The 17,149-nt window shown below is 46.7% G+C and overlaps 1 protein-coding gene across 1 annotated transcript; it reads left to right on the top strand.

The window, feature by feature from the left end:
- Positions 1-5,461: 5,461 nt before the first annotated feature.
- LOC148811935 (uncharacterized) lies at positions 5,462-16,905 on the top strand. The gene is made up of 2 exons (XM_088908711.1): positions 5,462-5,831; positions 14,424-16,905. The coding sequence occupies exons 1-2, from the start codon at positions 5,462-5,464 to the stop codon at positions 16,532-16,534; spliced, it is 2,481 nt and encodes an 826-aa protein (XP_088764837.1). The 3' UTR covers positions 16,535-16,905.
- Positions 16,906-17,149: the final 244 nt, after the last annotated feature.

Raw genomic sequence — 17,149 nt, 5'->3', positions numbered from 1 at the left:
TGTAAGCAGCAGCAGGAGTGATATCATTAGTAGAAGAAGCAGAATTAATTATTATTATTATTTTAAAATTGCAGAAACTGCTCAAGGTATTGTTTGGAGCCTGACTTCTCACCAGACTAGAATGAAGAGAAGAAGGGATCTGAAAAAAATTCTGAAATAAAGTTGAGAATCAAGCGGAAAGGAGTCACTACACTAGGAAGAGAGAATCGATAAACCAGAGTGTAGATAAGAAATAAAGGAATAAGGGAGATCAATGACTTATGTTGTGGATTATTCTATATTAAATCTCTGTCAGGGTGACGAGGCAGTGCAGTGGTTAGCATTGCTGGGTTCATTTCGTGCATTCAATCTGCTCCCTGGGTATGTGCATGTACCCTTGTTCGCTTGGGTTTAGTTAATTAGCTTCTGGGAAAACCAGCCCTGGTGTAAGTGTGTGTCTGTAGTGTCCCATTCAGGGCGTATCCTGTCTTGTGCCCATTTAATGCTGGGATAGGCTCTGCCTACCCCGCTACTCTGAATTGATTGAAGCAGTTACAACAATGGAGATAGTATTTAATGCAGAGTCCCTGTTAATACTACAGTTATACAGTTGTTCTCTCAAGAATATAAATACTCTACAAGAAATACATGAGCTCTATCAATAATACAGATAAGATAATATATCAATAATATCAATCTGTAAGATCAAAATAGACTAGATGAGAAATTGAAATTGAGATTTTTTCCTGAGTGTACATGGTTTACTTGTGTGTGAACATTTCTGTGAAGAAAGAAGCTGGTCCCACCCTGAGCATGACAATAATGATTCAAAATCCAAACCCAAAAGTCTATTAAGTACCGAACTTGAAAAACACAGATTACCCTCATATCAAGCTTCACTTACATTTTTTATCATTTTTTTTATAACTACAAAGCAGATGGAGCCACCCCTTAATTGATTCAAACACCAGATTTGTTAAAATACCACATACCTATTTATATATATTTCTAATAGCACCGGAGAAGCTGAGTCAATAATGTCAAAAACAGTTATTTTACAAACCAGAAACATATTTTAAAAAGGACAAAGAAACACAAGGAGCCCACAGTTTCTGGTACTTCTAGTTTGAAAAAACGGATTGATTAACCAGCACACAAATGGATAAACTCCCCACTTGATTGACAGCAGGGAGGGCTGTGATTCGGTGAAAACTACCAAGAATGAGAGCGGAGACTGTGATTGGACAATTCTTTGTAAATAATTGGGAGCCATACAGGCTTTGATTGGCTAAGGCTACCAAAAACGAACTGAGACCCAGGGCTGCAAGTTTATAATGTGGGAAGATTTTCATCAAGTGTATCTGTGTTCAAGTCCTGGTGTGAATATGTTGAATGCAGGTGTGGCCTTCTGTTTAGACTCTGCAGCGCTCTGGTTGTCAGCTAGCTCTCAGGGAAGCACGGCATAGAGACAGGAACTACAATTTGCCTGCATTATGCACAGAATGACTACGTTGGTCTAGCAGTTAGGATTCCTGGTTTTCACCCAGGTGGCCCGGGTTCGGCTCCCAGTATAAGAACGCCTCTCTGTTGCCTTTTGGTTTCCAAATGAGCAGCTCAGTTTAGAAAAGAGCAGTGTAGAGCACCGTGAGGTCTGCAAAAATGTGTAATAATAGCAATTGCTTGTTTCAGCCAGCTTTTGTACTGAAGCCCTTAAATTTTGCCAGGTGGGTAGGGGTAACTTGTATAGAGTATTGAACTTCAAGAAATTTACTCGTCTCGGTAATATTTTTCCACATTGTGAAGAGGAGATTTTCTCCATTTCTCCACTTCTGTAGCCTGACTTTCTCTATTGCTAGAGATCTGTAGAATCTGGAGTCACTTATCCAGCTCTGGGAACAGTGTCTAGATGACAGGTTTCTGACAGAGGCCAGCAGGTTTTGTGCCAAAATATCTTGATATTTGGAGCTAGTCATTATCCTATCTATTTTAACTAGAGCCCCTGTCCCAGCTGAAGAAAAGCATCCCCAAAGCATGATGCTTCCACCACCAAATGGTGTGTGATGATGGGCTGTGTTACACCAAACATATCTTTTAAACTTAAGGCCAAAAGGCTTACCCTTTGTCTTATAAGACCATAAGACATTTTTTAGGGTGACTGAATGCATTTTATTGCAAAATTTAGATTTATTTTTTTGTGAAAAATGGCTTCTGTCTTGCCTCCTACCCCATAGCCCAGACATGCAGAATACGGGAGATTGTTGTCACATGCAAGGAGTGACCAATACCCACCAAAAATTGCTGCAGCTCTGTAGGCCTCTGTAGCTTTCTGTAGGCCTCTTGGTAGCTTCCCTCATAAGTTTTCTCCTTGTCCCGTCATTAACTTTGGAAGGTTGTCCTGATCTTGTCAATGTCCCTGTGGTGCCACATTTGATGATAATCTTCAGAGGGCTCCATGGTACATCCAATGCCTTTGATATTCTTTTATACCCCTCTCCTGATCAGTACCTTTCAACAATAAGATCCCTTATATTTTTAATCACCTCCTTGAGGACCATGGCTATCCCAGTAGAATCACTTTCATTAATGGCAGGTGTATGCTACTTAACTTTAGACATGATTTTGAATGTGATTGGTTAACTCTGAACACAGCTACAGCCCCCATAATAAAAGGGTGTGCACACTTATGCAACCAGAGTGTTGTAGGTGTCATGCCCTCTGCAGCCAGAGGGTGCTCCTTCTCTGTCCTGTCTCTCATTTCCGGTTATTTGCTGTCCTTCCAGTATTTCTCTCTCTCTGGGGCTATATAATAAAGTATCTAATTGCATTAATGAAGTAAAGACTTGGATATGTGAAAACATTTTGTTCTTCAACTCTGATAAAACAGGTTCTGTTGTTTGGTGGCTACAATACTGATAGGACTACTATAACTTCAGCACTTTACTCAGAGCATTCAAAAATTTGCCTCAAGAATCAGCACATAACCATATTAGACGCAAGGCTCTCGTTTAACTCTCATGTTAAAAGAGTATCAAAACATACTTCCTACAGTTGAGAAAAATTGCAAAACTAAGGCAGTTTCTCTCCACTCAAGACACAGAGAAATTAATGCATGCTCTTGCATACAGCAGGTTAGACTACTGCAATGCCCCACTATCAGGTAGCAAAGACCTTTAGAGACCGCCGTGTATAAGCCCCACATAAGTGATGTGAACAAACAGCATTTTACAAAGGAGCTGCTTTGGAGTCGACAAAGCTCATCTTGGTCTCTCTGCACAGCCAAATTTCAAGTGATCAGCTCCGTGTACAGAAGGAAAGTGCATTTGGTACGAGATGCCATGAAACACCAGAAATACATTGAGAAAAGATGGCCTGTCGCTAGGGACCTTTATGCAGTTGAGAAGCATGCGAAAAAAGGTGGTTTGTTTCCGCTTGGGAAACCTTTCGTTTAGGCGAAACCACTACAGAATGGAAAGCTGCAGGCACTACTGCTGCTGCTGCTGGTGACTCTTGTTGTGAATGCAAGGAGCTGCATCTCCAACATCCCTAACTTCCACTCGATAATCTACTGGACACACCTGCCCCTCACAGAGTCAGTGGAAAGACCCCCGAGTGGGAGTAACGGAAGGCAAAAGAGATAGGGGTCTTTCTCTTCTTCTCACAAGCTGTGGGACACAACAGACATACAGAAGGTGCTGCAGCACCATTTTCATAAAATGCAATTATGTTGGATGAAATTGTCGAGCTGCTTCAACCTCTGGGGCAGGAAAGGCAGTCTCAGACATGCCCACAGCCATGCCGGCTCGAAGTGGGGGAAGATTTTTCCCCAAACCACCTCCAAGACCGGTGCCCTGAACTGCTTTGCCAGAACCAGCCTGTGGAACACGATGGTGGTGCACCCCAGGAGGCTCACCCCATGGTCCCCCCACTTCACTGTCATCTCCCTGAGCCATGCACCGGTCACAGCTTCTCCAGCCAGCTGTCCAGGAGGCTGAGTTTGAGTCGCTCAAAGTCCTGGCGGATCTAACTGCCAGACAGCTCATCGTCAACCTCCCGCACAGTGTCGACAATAGCTTGAGCAGGTAGAAAGCCATCCTTTATTTCGTAAAGAAGATCCCTGAACTAAGACAATTCAGCCTCATAGAAACATCTACTCCATCGAGACCTGAGCCGGGTGGTTGAGGAACAGAGGCTGCTCAAGCAGTATTTGTCCCACAATAGACACTTTTTTGGGAAAAAAAAAATTGAATTGATGTATCATGTGAACCCTTGCTCTTAAGATGGAAAGAGATTGCATTTGGTATTGCATGCAATTAGATGCTAATTATTTTATTTACTTTGCCCTCTTGTTAAGATGTGTTACATCAGGAAAATAAAGTATATGCTCAGTAGAGGGGTTGTCATATTTTGTCTGTTAATCAAACATAATCAACAATTATGGACAACCATTTTTTGCCAAGGTTGTGAATTATAATGCCTTCAAAGTCGCATTTAAACTTTCTGTAAAATTAAAAGAAAACACAGAAATGCAAGCGGGCACTGATTTGTGTCCAGAGTACTCCAACGTAACAAATCCTGCTCCAGAAATGGTCTCTTCTCCCCTTTTGAGCCACTGCCCTTCAAAAGGTCTCTGCGTGTCTCTGTTAGGGAGATGTCAAGATGCTGAGCCTGTGCTGTGCTTCAGTGGCGGGTGTAGAGGACACGCTGTTGTACATGGAATGCAAATTGAGCTCCTTGGACATATAAACTGACAGATGGTTTAAACTTCTCTCAATATACAGGAGATCCTGTGTCCGAAATCCTGAGGTGCCTTTCTTCCTGTCTTTTCATACAGAATGTATCATTAAGGACAATCACATATGGCTTGATTTTGTTACTGGAAGTATTTATTTCCTTTCTTGGAACAACGTGTTTTTCGAGAAATTCAAACAATTTGCGAAATATGAAATACAAATCTTGCTTATGGTGCAGAATAAATATTGCCAGCTGGGAAGAATATGACAGAATTTTTTTTTCTTTAACCAAAAACCTGCAAAGGGAGACGTTTTCGTTGTGGAAGGGCAAAACAATAAATCTGTTCCGTTTCACAAAATTCACACTTACGAACGGCGCAAGTCGCAGGTGATTCACTCCTCTTGACTAGGTGGCGCTAGGAGGTGCAGTTAAGTTTATATCCGGCTGCAGAAACTCCTCTTTCTCAGCTCCGCTTCTCGATTGTTTTGAAGCCGCGGCCGCGCTAACGAATGACGTCATCACACGGCGCTACACAGCATGCCTGTGGGTGCTTGAATGATTTTCTTTCTATAAAGAAGAAAGTTGTTTTTTTAATAACTTCAGTTTCTGAAAACGTAGCATCTTGTCAACTGTGTTTATACTTGAACAGAGCACAGCCCTGACAACAGAATCTGTGAAGAATAAAAATAAAGAAGCTGTTCTGTTTAAACATCGCAAGTCAGCCTTTGTTTCTGATCGACTCTGAAGAAGAATGGCGGAGTACTTGTTAAATCTGCAAATCCAGCTTGACTCGTTCATGCACGTTTTGCTCAAATCGATCGTGTATGAAGTGTCAGAAGTTTTTGGAAACAGGATGTCTGACTCTGAGAACGAGTTTGAAGACAAACTCCGCAGCGTCTCCCAGGTCCTGGTGAGAGGGGCCGTGTTTAAAATCACACAGTGTGTGGAGGACAGTGTCGGGAGTGAAATGGCGCAGCTGAAGAAGGAAAACGAGAGCTTGAAGTGGAGATTGCAGCTTTGGGAGGAGGATTCGGGAGCAAGAGGAGATCAGGGTACCCAGACGCTTCCCTGTGAAGTCACTGCAGAAATAAAAGAAGAAATTGACATGAAACTGTTGTCAGGTCAGTGTGGTGACGTGTATGAAGTCAGAGTATGTGTGTGTGTTTAAAACCAGTGTCTATAACTTCCTCACTGGTGAGGTCTGTGTCTGTATTAACTCCTCTGGAATATTAATCCACTGTATCTGTATTAATCCCTCTCTCTCTTAGTGCATTGTTTATGTACTGTACTGTGAAGTAAGTGTGTCTGTATTAACCCCTCTCTCAGTACAGTGTTAATGTACTCTAGTGTCCAGTCAGTATGGCTGTATTTACCCCTCTCTGTCAGTGCAGTGTTAATATGCTGTAATTTCCAGTTTGTCCTTGTCTGTATAAAGTGTTAATGTACTGTAGTGTCTATTCAGTGTGTCTGTATTAAGCCCTCTCTCTCTCAGTGCAGTGTTCATGTACTGTAGTGTCCAGACAGTGTGTCTGTATTAACTCCCCCCCCTCTCTCTCAGTGCAGTGTTAATGTACTGGAGTGTCCAGTCAGTGTGTCTGTATTAACCCCCCCCCCCCCCTCTCTCAGTGCAGTGTTAATGTACTGTAGTGTCCAGCCAGTGTGTCTGTATTAACCCCCCCCTCTCTCAGTGCATTGTTAATGTACTGTAGTGTCCAGTCAGTATGGCTGTATTTACCCCTCTCTGTCAGTGCAGTGTTAATATGCTGTAATTTCCAGTTTGTCCTTGTCTGTATAAAGTGTTAATGTACTGTAGTGTCTAGTCAGTGTGTCTATATTAAACCCTCTCTGTCTCAGTGTAGTGTTAATGTACTGTAGTGTCCAGTCAGTGTCTGTATTAACCCCCCCCTCTCAGTGCATTGTAAATGTACTGTAGTATCCAGTCAGTGTGTCTGTATTAACCCCCCCCCTCAGTGCAGTGTTAATGTACTGTAGTGTCCAGTCAGCATGTCTGTATTAAACCCTTTTTCAGTGCAGTGTTAATGTACTGTAGTGTCCAGTCAGTGTGTCTATATTAAACCCTCTCTGTCTCAGTGTAGTGTTAATGTACTGTTGTGTCCAGTCAGTGTGTCTGTATTAACCCCCCCTCTCTCAGTGCAGTGCTCATGTACTGTAGTGTCCAGACAGTGTGTCTGTATTAACCCCCCTCCCTCTCAGTGCAGTGTTCATGTACTGTAGTGTCCAGTCAGTGTGTCTGTATTAACCCCCCCCCCTCTCTCTCAGTGCAGTGTTAATGTACTGTAGTGTCCAGTCAGTGTGTCTTTATTAAACCCTCTCTGTCTCAGTGTAGTGTTAATGTACTGTAGTGTCCAGTCAGTGTGTCTGTATTAACCCCCCCAGTGCAGTGTTAATGTACTGTAGTGTCTAGTCAGTGTGTCTGTATCAAGCCCTCTCTCTCTCAGTGCAGTGTTCATGTACTGTAGTGTCCAGACAGTGTGTCTGTATTAACCCCCCTCCCTCTCAGTGCAGTGTTCATGTACTGTAGTGTCCAGTCAGTGTGTCTGTATTAACCCCCCCCTCTCTCAGTGCAGTGTTAATGTACTGTAGTGTCCAGTCAGTGTGTCTGTATTAACCCCCCCCTCTCTCAGTGCATTGTAAATGTACTGGAGTGTCCAGTCAGTGTGTCTGTATTAACCCCCCCCCCCCCCCCCCCCCCCCTCAGTGCAGTGTTGATGTACTGTAGTGTCCAGTCAGCATGTCTGTATTAACCCCTTTTTCAGTGCAGTGTTAAAGTACTGTAGTGTCCAGTCAGTGTGTCTGTATTCACCCGTCTCTCTCAGTGCAGTGTTAATGTACTGTAGTGTCCAGTCAGTGTGTCTGTATTAACCCCCCTCTCTCTCAGTACAGTGTTAATGCACTGTAGTGTCCAGTCAGTCAGTGTGTCTGTATTAACCCCTTTCTCTGATTGCAGTGTAGTGTTAATGTACTGGAGTTTCCAGTCAGTGTGCCTGTATGAACCTCTCTCAGTGCAGTGTTAATGTACTGTAGCGTCCAGTCAGTGTGTCTGTATGAACCGCTGGAGAGGTGCGTTCTTGCGGTCGGGGAGGTTGTGGGCTGCAGGAACATCAAGTCCGCTTCCCGCATGAGTGGAGGGATAGTTATTTTCCTGCAATCTATTGATCTGGCAAATGCCCTGGTGGTAAAGGGGTCGTCCTGGACGGCACCTTCACCCCGGTGCTGCCGCTCGCGGCCCCAGCTTGGAGGATCACCCTCTCCAATGTGCCTCCGTTCATGAGGAACGAGCTGCTGTAGAGGGAGCTGTCCCATTACGGACAGGTGGTCTCTCCGATCAGGAGGGTCCCTCTGGGCTGCAGGGCATCTTAAAAAACCCCATGGAGGAGATCAATGTGGATCTTAAATTTCGGATTGACACCTGTGGTTATGTTGCATTCGTGACTTTGGAATCGACGAAGTGCTTCAGGTGCGGGAGCGAGGGGCATGTGGTGAAGAATTGCCCGGAGGTGGAGGATGAGATGGGCAGGGAGCCTCAGCCCCAGGGTGCACAGGAGGCCAGGAGACAGCGTCAGGCAGCGGGGAGTGGAGCAGTGCAGGGAGGCAGCAGGGAGGCAGAGCCCATGGCCGGGGTGCAGGAGAGGAGATCGCTGGAGGGGGCAGGTGAGCCCGAGCTGGTGGTGTCCCATGCAGGAGAACAGATAGCGAAGAGTGGACCACCTCAGCCCTCAGATAGGAGCTCCCCACACCGGGGAGCAAGATACGAGCGCTGGCGGAGCAGGGGAGCTGCAGAGCCCAGCAGCTCAGGAGAGTCAGGGAGAGAGAGAGCAGGCAGTGACACCGACGGAGGAAAACTCGTCACAAGTGCCAGCGAAAACTGTAGACACAGTGTGGGGAGGAAATGAATTAACATCCGGAAAAATAGACGATGGTTTTAAGACACCGTGGAGAAAGTGCACGAAAAAATCTGTGCAGAGTGCGGTGCAGAAAAAGCACAGCACAGAGAGCTCGGTGGAGGGCGGCTCTGTCGCCGGCCCGGGGGCCGCGAGTGACTCCGACACTGGGAGAGTAAGGACGCGCTGGAGTGTCCTCGCCACCGCCGCCCGGAGCTCCTCGGAGTCCGGGAGCGACGATGACGAGGGCGGCTTCACAGACTCCTCTCTCGCCTCGGGCTCCTCGGCCCGGCAGAGCTGCAGAGTAGGCTACAGTTTCCAGAGCATCAGGGAGTTCTTAGAGAAGACTAAAGGTAAGAGGGGAACTGTGGTCGAGGACTTTTTTCCCGACACTGAGCTCTTTGTCCTCTCCGCGACGCACCATCTGAAAAGGCTCAGGTACGAATGACTTCAGCGATCAAGAGAGATGGTGCCTGAAGAGCTTATTGGGTAAGATCAGGGCAGGACCGCAGAATGCACCTCAGCACGAATGAGTCCCGTCTCTTACATCACATCACTATCCGTCTGTGTGCTATGTGTCTGTTCGTGTTTTATGTTGTTTCTTTTTTTCTTTTCCGCAAACATGGGCGGCATTAGAATAGGGAGTTTGAACACCAATGGGTGCCGGAGGGCTTTGAAGCGAGCTGCGGTGTTGGAGGTCATCAAAGAAAACAGCCTGCAGGTGACGTTCCTGCAGGAGACCCACACCGACAGCTCCAACATCATTGCCTGGCAGCGGGAGTGGCAGGGGGACATTGTGTACAATCATGGGTCCCCTGTGAGCGCGGGGGTCACGGTGCTGTTCTCTGTGGGGTTGAAGCCCCTCTCTATCGCCGTCCATGAGGTTGTGAAAGGTCGCCTGTTACTCATGCAAGTAGTTTACAGGAAGAAAACCTTTGTTTTTATTAACATTTACGCATCCACAGACGGCGGAGAGAGGGTCACCTTCTTCAGGGAGCTTGAAAATGCGCTGGTGACCTGCCAGCCTGAAGAGCTGGTCTTCCTGGGGGATGATTTTAACTGCACAGAGAGCAGCACACTAGACAGGAATTATGCAGGAATCACGGAGAGCCACATGGCCTGTCGGCCAGGGAGCTGCGCAGGATCCTTGTCAAATCTGACCTCACTGACATCTGGAGGAGATGTCATGGGGACACGAGGCAGTACACCTGGGCCCAGGTCTGAGGGAACACCCTCTCTCTGGCCAGGCTGGACCGCATCTACTGCCGTAAACATCATTACAGCATCGTCAAGCAGTACTCCCATCTGTCCAGTGGGCCTGTCGGACCACTGTCTCACCATCTGCACAGTCGTCGTCCCATCAGTGAGATCCCGCAGTGCCTACTGGCACTTTAATACCCAACTGCTTGACGATGCTCACTTCTGTGACTGCCTCGTGTTCTTCTGGTAGCAGTGGAGGAGTCAGAAAGCCCACTTTGTCTCCCTGAGGCAGTAGTGGGATACTGGGAAGGTGCAGATTCGCCAGTTCCGCCAGCAGTACACTGGAATTGTCACGAGAGGTATCCGTGAGTCCATGAAGGCTCTGGAGAGAGACATTCTGGAGCTCCACCAGGCTCTGGAGTGTTGTGCAGACAGGAGGCTAATTGATAACCTCCACACTCAAAAAAATCACTCATTGGCCTTCTGGACACAAAAGTACAGGGAGCTCTAATAAAATCTAGGGTTCAGAGTGCATCACAGGTAGACGCCCCGACTCGCTACTTCTTTGGCCTAGAGAAGAAACCGGGCCAGAGCAGGCAGAACCTCTGCCTGCGCTCGGAGACAGGGCAGGAGCTGCACGAGGCTGGGCAGATCCAGGAGAGGACCATGCAGTTCTACAAGACGCTCTTCTCCAGCGAGGCAAGTGAGGACTCTGTGAGGTCTGCACACGCAGGTTCCTTGAAGACCTTCCACAGGTCCCCGAAGAGGAGGGGGCATGGCCGGAGAGGCCTCTATCCCTGGAGGAGCTCTCCACTGCACTCAGTGTCTTGAGTAATGGTATGACCCCTGGCCTTGATGGCTTGCCGGCCAAATTCTACTGTGCCTTCTGGGCCGTGCTGGGACCTGACCTGCTGGATGTGTTCTCGGAAAGTCTGGAGCACGGGGACCTGCCACTGAGCTGCAGGAGAGCTGTTGTCACCCTGCTGCCTAAGAAAGGGGACCTGTGTGACATTAAGAACTGGAGACCTGTTGCCCTGCTGTGTGTGGATTATAAAATCCTGTCCAAAGCTCTGGCCAACAGGCTGAGGGTGGTGCTGGGATCAGTGGTGCAGTCCGAACAATCGTACTGTGTACCCAGAAGGACAATCTTTGATAATATATTTCTGATTCGAGATGTTGTGGCCACCTCCAGACTATTGGGTTTAGATACTGGTCTCATTTCGTTAGACCAGGAAAAGGCCTTTGATAGGGTTGAACATCAGTATTTGTGGAGAACCATGAGGTTTTTCGGATTCAGCTCTGTCTTTGTTGCCATGATTCAGGTGCTGTACAGTGACATCTTCAGTGTGCTAAAGGTCAACAGAGGGCTGATTGCTCCGTTTCCAGTGCGGAGGGGAGTCAGGCAGGGCTGTGCACTCTCAGGAATGCTCTACTCCCTTGCCATTGAACCTCTGCTACATCAGCTGCGCCGGGTCATCAAGGGGCTGTCCATCCCGGGCTGCCCCAATTCTACTGTCAAGATGTTGGCATACGCTGATGACATCATGGTCGTGGTCGGAGGAGAACAGGATGTCAGGGCGCTACAGACAACTTTGAATGATTTCCAGTGGCTATCATCAGCCAAAGTAAACTGGGCCAAGAGTAGCACCCTACTCCTGGGAGAGTGGAGCGAGACGGGTCCCCCAGTCTTGCCAGAGAAGTTCAGCTGGACCAGAGGAGGACTCAAATACCTGGGGTTGTACCTGGGGGACAAGGCCAGTGTGAGGAAGAACTGGGAGGGGCTCCTCGAAAAAGTGAAAGGTCGCCTGGACCGCTGGCGCTGGCTGCTCTCCCAGATCTCCTACAGAGGCCGGGTTCTGATTTGTCAACACCCTGGTGGCTTCAATGTTGTGGCATTGCCTGCTGTGCCTGGAGCCACCAGCTGGACTGATCGAGGAGCTGCAGGCCACGCTTCTCGACTTCTTCTGGGATGGACTGCACTGGCTGTGGAGGGGTGTCCTCTATTTGCCCAGAGAGGACGGAGGACAAGGACTCGTTGACATCCGGAGCCGGGTGGACGCCTTTCGTATGCAGGCAGTACAGAAGCTGCTGTATGGCCCGGCCTTGCTGTCCTGGAGGGAGCTGACCTTCACCCTGTTGCGTATAGCAGGACACCTCGGGATCGACTCCACTGCAGCCTTGACCTGTCTCCACTGCAGCCTTTCCAGCGTAGTCTCCTGAAAGCCTGGCGGCATCTGCACGTGCGGAGAGAGGAGGAGCGGCCCAGTCTATACTGGTCACTCTGAGAGCCACTAGTACACAATCCGTGAATGGACACAGAACTGGGCCGCTCCTTGGACTTTACCGGCAGACTGGTCCGCGCCAACGTCACACAACTCCACCACCTGCTTGACGTGGATCAGGACTGCTGGCGCAGCATGGAGTGGGCATGTGACGCTCTGGGACTACACTCGCAGCGGTGTGTGGACGGGTTTCTTAGTCAGCTTTGCTCTGCTCTGCTCTGCCTCTTGAGGAGATACTGCTAGTCCAGGGTCTGTTTGAGGAACGCCACCTTCCAACCACACAGCCTCCTTTCCCTGGTCTGCTAGTGTCTCCTGCACTCAGTCCCGGGCCGACAGGATCTCTCCTTGAGTCCCTTGCTTCAGAGGAGAGGTCTCTGGCTGGTGTTGAGGGGAAGTGTCTGTATAGACTAGTTGTAACATCTAGACACCAGGCCCAGCTGTCTGCACTCCCTGACACTCCCTGGAGGGCTCGTCTGGGGGTGCCAGATGGTGTCCGGCCTGCCTGGGGTAGCCTCTACAGATTTCCCCTCAACAAAAGGGGCCTGTCCCTTCTGCGCTCAGAGGGAGACGGTGTTCCACTACTACAGTGCCTGCCCCCACCTGTCGCCCATGTTTGCCGTGTTGATTTGGCTCTTCATCAACCTTGGCCTGGCCTTCAATTACATTATTTTCATGTTCGGGGTGGGTCATACGAAAAAACAAAAAACTCAGACCCTCCTCGCCAACTTTCTACTGGGCCAGGCCAAACTCACCATCTACAAGACTCTGAAAAATAAGATCTCTGGTTCCGGGTCTGTAGACTTGGTGAGGATGTTTGAAGGGTTGGTGAAGAGCAGGATGTCGTTAAAATATATGTTTTATATTATCTCATAATGACTGTGGAACATTTGAAAAGCGTTGGTGTTTTGGAAACGTGCAGGATTGTGAATAAAAAATTAATATTCCAATTATGATTTTATTTTAATAATTCTTAAGGTGGGGTTCTAAGAATCAAGATTCATACTTTGTTTATTTTTTCTGTCAATAAAGATTGATTGAACACTCTCTCTCAGTGTAGTGTTAATGTGCTGTAGTGTCCAGTCAGTGTGTTTGTATTAACCCCCCCCCCTCTCAGTGCAGTGTTACAAAGTACTGTAGTGTCCAGTCAGTATGTATGTATTAACCCCCCTCTCTCTCAGTGCAGTGTTAATGTACTGTATTGTCCAGTCAGTGTGTCTGTATTAACCCCTCTCTGTCTCAGTGTAGTGTTAATGTACTGTAGTGTCCAGTCAGTGTCTATGTATTAACCCACCTCTCTCTGTGCAGTGTTAAAGTACTATAATATGCAGTCAGTGTGTCTGTATTAACCTGTCACTCAGTGCAGTGTTAATGTTCTGTAGTGTCCAGTCAGTGTGTCTGTATTAACCGCTCTCTTTCAGTGCAGTGCTAATGTACTGTAGTGTCCTGTCTGTCAGTCTGTCTGTATTTACACCCCTTCTCTGAGCAGTCCATGGCTGTATAAATGCCTCCGTCTCAGTGCAGTGTTAAAGTACTGTAGTGTCCAGTCAGTGTGTCTGTATGAACCCCTCTCTCAGTGCAGTGTTAATGTACTGTAGTGTCCAGTCAGTGTGTCTGTATTAACCCCTTTCTCTCTCAGTGCAGTGTTAATGTACTGTAGTGTCCAGTCAGCATGTCTATATTAACCCCTTTCAGTGCAGTGCTAATATGCTGCAGTGTCCAGTCAGTGTGTCTGTATTTACCCATCTCTGTCAGTGCAGTGTTAATATGCTGTAATTTCCAGTTTGTCTAGTGCAAGTATTCACATTACTCCTATCCTGGAGTCCTTGCACTGGCTTCCTGTCAAGTTTCGTGATGCTTAACAATCCTCCTGCTTACCTATAAGGCTCTCTATGGCTTGGCACCTCAGTACCTGTCTGAGTTATCGCCCTACTCCCCACCTCACAACCTTCGCTCTTCTAATTGTGTTCAACTATTTGTCCCCCAGTCCTTCTACACTCTATGGGTGACATGGCCTTCTCCTGTTTTGCCCCAAGCTCTAGAACTTTCTCCCCAAGGATATCAGAGTCACTTTCTCTAAGCTTCTTCAAATCCAGACTCAAAACCTTCTTCAGAAGAGCCTTTATTTATCTGTTCTTTACCCCTCTGCTCCTACTGGACTTAGTACCACCATCTACTGACTCGTCTAACTATATTCTCATCATGCTTATATTGTGTATATTTTGTTGTTGGCCTTCTGTAAAGTGCTTTGAGAAGCCACCTTTAAAGGTGCTATATAAAATAAAGTTTATTATTATTATAAAGTTCTTGTTTTCTTTTCCTGTATTTACAGGCACAGAGACCAGTGCTCTCTCTGACGCTGGGGAAATGGCTCCTCTTGAACAGCAGCACAGTGAGGAGGAGTGGGGCTCCAGTTTGGTGCAGGAGAGAGAGCTCACTGTCGCAGAAGGGAAAGAGACACTCAGTGAGCAGCACACAGAGAGCAGACAGAGTGTCGAGGATCTGGACTCTGTGCCCATGATGAAGACAGAGCCTGAGAGTGAGACACCTGGGCTCTTAGTATGTGATGATTTTATAGAGAAGATTAATAATCTGGACTCGAACAATATTACACAAGGTTGTAATGAACTGGGCTGTGTCTCTGTACGAGAGCACAGTGAAGAACTGGATGTTTTAAATCTTACAGAACAGGACATGAAGTCCAAGTTGATTGACGCTGCAGAGCAGCAGACTGATGTACCTGGTGAAGAGAACAGTACTGAGTCACAGCACACAGAGAGGAGTCAGTACAGGGAGGAGCAACAGCAGCTCCTACAGGGCTTGATAATTAGGCCTTGTTCTGTTCAAGTGGAGAGACTGTCATTGCAGAGTCTCAAACAATCATATGATCCCTTAGTATCTGATGGCTTTACACACAGGTTTAATAATCTGGTTACTGAGAAAATTGTTAAAAGTTTTAATGAACTGGAGAGTAGGTCTGTTCTTGGGCAAAGAGGGGAACAACTGAATGAACTAGACAGTTTTAGTCTCAGAGAGCTGGAGAAGGAGCCCCGGATGATTCACACTGCTGAGCAGCACACTGAAGGACATGGTGGAGAAAACAAATCTCAGCACACAGAGCAAGACCATTCCATGGAGCATTGGCAGAATAAGAGACCCCAGTACAATCAGAGGATGAGGAAGAATCACTCAAGGCCTTGCTCAGATGGAGTGGACAAACTGCCATTATGGCACAGGGAGGAGCAGCGTTTCTGTTATTCAAGCATTTCAAAGCCCTACCAGCACCTTCACACAGGAGAGAGACCATTCAGCTGCAGTCAGTGTGGGAAGAGTTTTATTCAGTCAAGTGACTTTAAAAGACACCAGCGTATTCACACGGGAGAGAGACCTTTCAGATGTAGTCATTGTGGGAAGAGTTTTAGTCACTTGCACCTCTTAAAACAACATCAGCACATTCACACAGGAGAGAGACCATTCAGCTGCAGTCAGTGTGGGAAGACTTTTAGACAATCAAGTAATTTAATAACCCACCAGCGCATTCACACAGGAGAGAGACCATTCAGCTGCAGTCAGTGTGGGAAGAGTTTTAGTCAGTCACATGCCTTAAAATCCCACCAGCACATTCACACAGGAGAGAGACCATTCTGCTGCAGTCAGTGTGGGAAGAGTTTTAGTTGGTCATGTAACTTAATAACCCACCAGCGCATTCACACAGGAGAGAGACTGTTCACCTGCAGTCAGTGTGGGAAGACTTTTAGTCAGTCAAGTAATTTAATAACCCACCAGCGCATTCACACAGGAGAGAGACCATTCAGCTGCAGTCAGTGTGGGAAGAGTTTTAGTCAGTCAAGTAGCTTAATAGCCCACCGGCGCATTCACACAGGAGAGAGAGCATTCAGTTGCAGTCAGTGTGGGAAGAGTTTTAGTCAGAAAAGCCACTTACAATCACACCAGCGCATTCACACAGGAGAGAGACTGTTCAGCTGCAGTCAGTGTGGAAAGAGTTTTAGTCGGTCAAGTAGCTTAATAACCCACCAGCGCATTCACACAGGAGAGAGACCATTCAGCTGTGGTCAGTGTGGGAAGAGTTTTAGTCAGTCAAGTAGCTTAATAGCCCACCAGCGCATTCACACAGGAGAGAGACTGTTCAGCTGCAGTCAGTGTGGGAAGAGTTTTATTCAATCGCATGACTTAAAAAAGCACCAGCGCATTCACACAGGAGAGAGACCATTCAGCTGCAGTCAGTGTGGGAAGAGTTTTAGTCAGTCACGTAGCTTAAAAGCCCACCAGCGCATTCACACAGGAGAGAGACCGTTTATCTGCAGTCAGTGTGGGAAGAGTTTTATTCAATCGCATGACTTAAAAAAGCACCAGCGCATTCACACAGGAGACAGACCATTCAGCTACAGTCAGTGTGGGAAGAGTTCCAGTCAGGTGACTTAAAAACACCAATTTAGTCACCAGGTTTTTTATTTAATCATAGTCTAAGTCAACTCAACTAAAATGTCTTTTAGTTCAAGTGGGTAGATGCGTCAGCATGTGACATCCGAAGAAGGCTCCACAGCCGAGACATTTATTTTCTTCTCTTTTCAGCATGGAACAAACCTTTACTTGTTCCCAAAATGTCTATTAGTCATAGTCACTTTGTAGTCACCCAATTTTGAGTTCGTCTGGTCAGTTAAATTTTGACTATACTCTTATTTACAGTTGACTAAAACAGAAATAGTTCTTGTCACAGAGTTTAATTTATGTGGATAAGAGAGCATATATATCAAATACAAGAAATATTTATGCAATAAAGGGTAAATAATAAAGAATAAGACACTGTATGAATCTCTTTTAATAAGAAAATCTATTTTGGCACCGTTAGTAATACTTCAATTTTTTTTTCAATGCAACTGCAGACAGGACAAGCTATATATACAGTGCCTTCAGAAAGTACTCACACCCCATTGTTTATTTCTCATTCTGCTGTGTTGCAAAGTCAAATTAAATCATATTTAAATGTTTTTCTCCACTCCTGTAGAAGCAATTCTTTATAATGTTCAAATGAAATTA

Source organism: Atractosteus spatula (genome assembly GCF_055471065.1).
Source record: "Atractosteus spatula isolate fAtrSpa1 chromosome 10 unlocalized genomic scaffold, fAtrSpa1.hap1 SUPER_10_unloc_6, whole genome shotgun sequence".
Taxonomy (NCBI): Eukaryota; Metazoa; Chordata; class Actinopteri; order Semionotiformes; family Lepisosteidae; genus Atractosteus; species Atractosteus spatula.
This window is presented reverse-complemented; position numbering and strand designations above follow the sequence as displayed.

Bases quoted from the DNA above. Each gene is read 5' to 3' on its own strand.
- LOC148811935 (XM_088908711.1), top strand. From the start codon at position 5,462: ATGGCGGAGTACTTGTTAAATCTGCAAATCCAGCTTGACTCGTTCATG. The intron at 5,832-14,423 runs GTCAGTGTGGTG...CTGTATTTACAG, and splicing joins TGACATGAAACTGTTGTCAG to GCACAGAGACCAGTGCTCTC.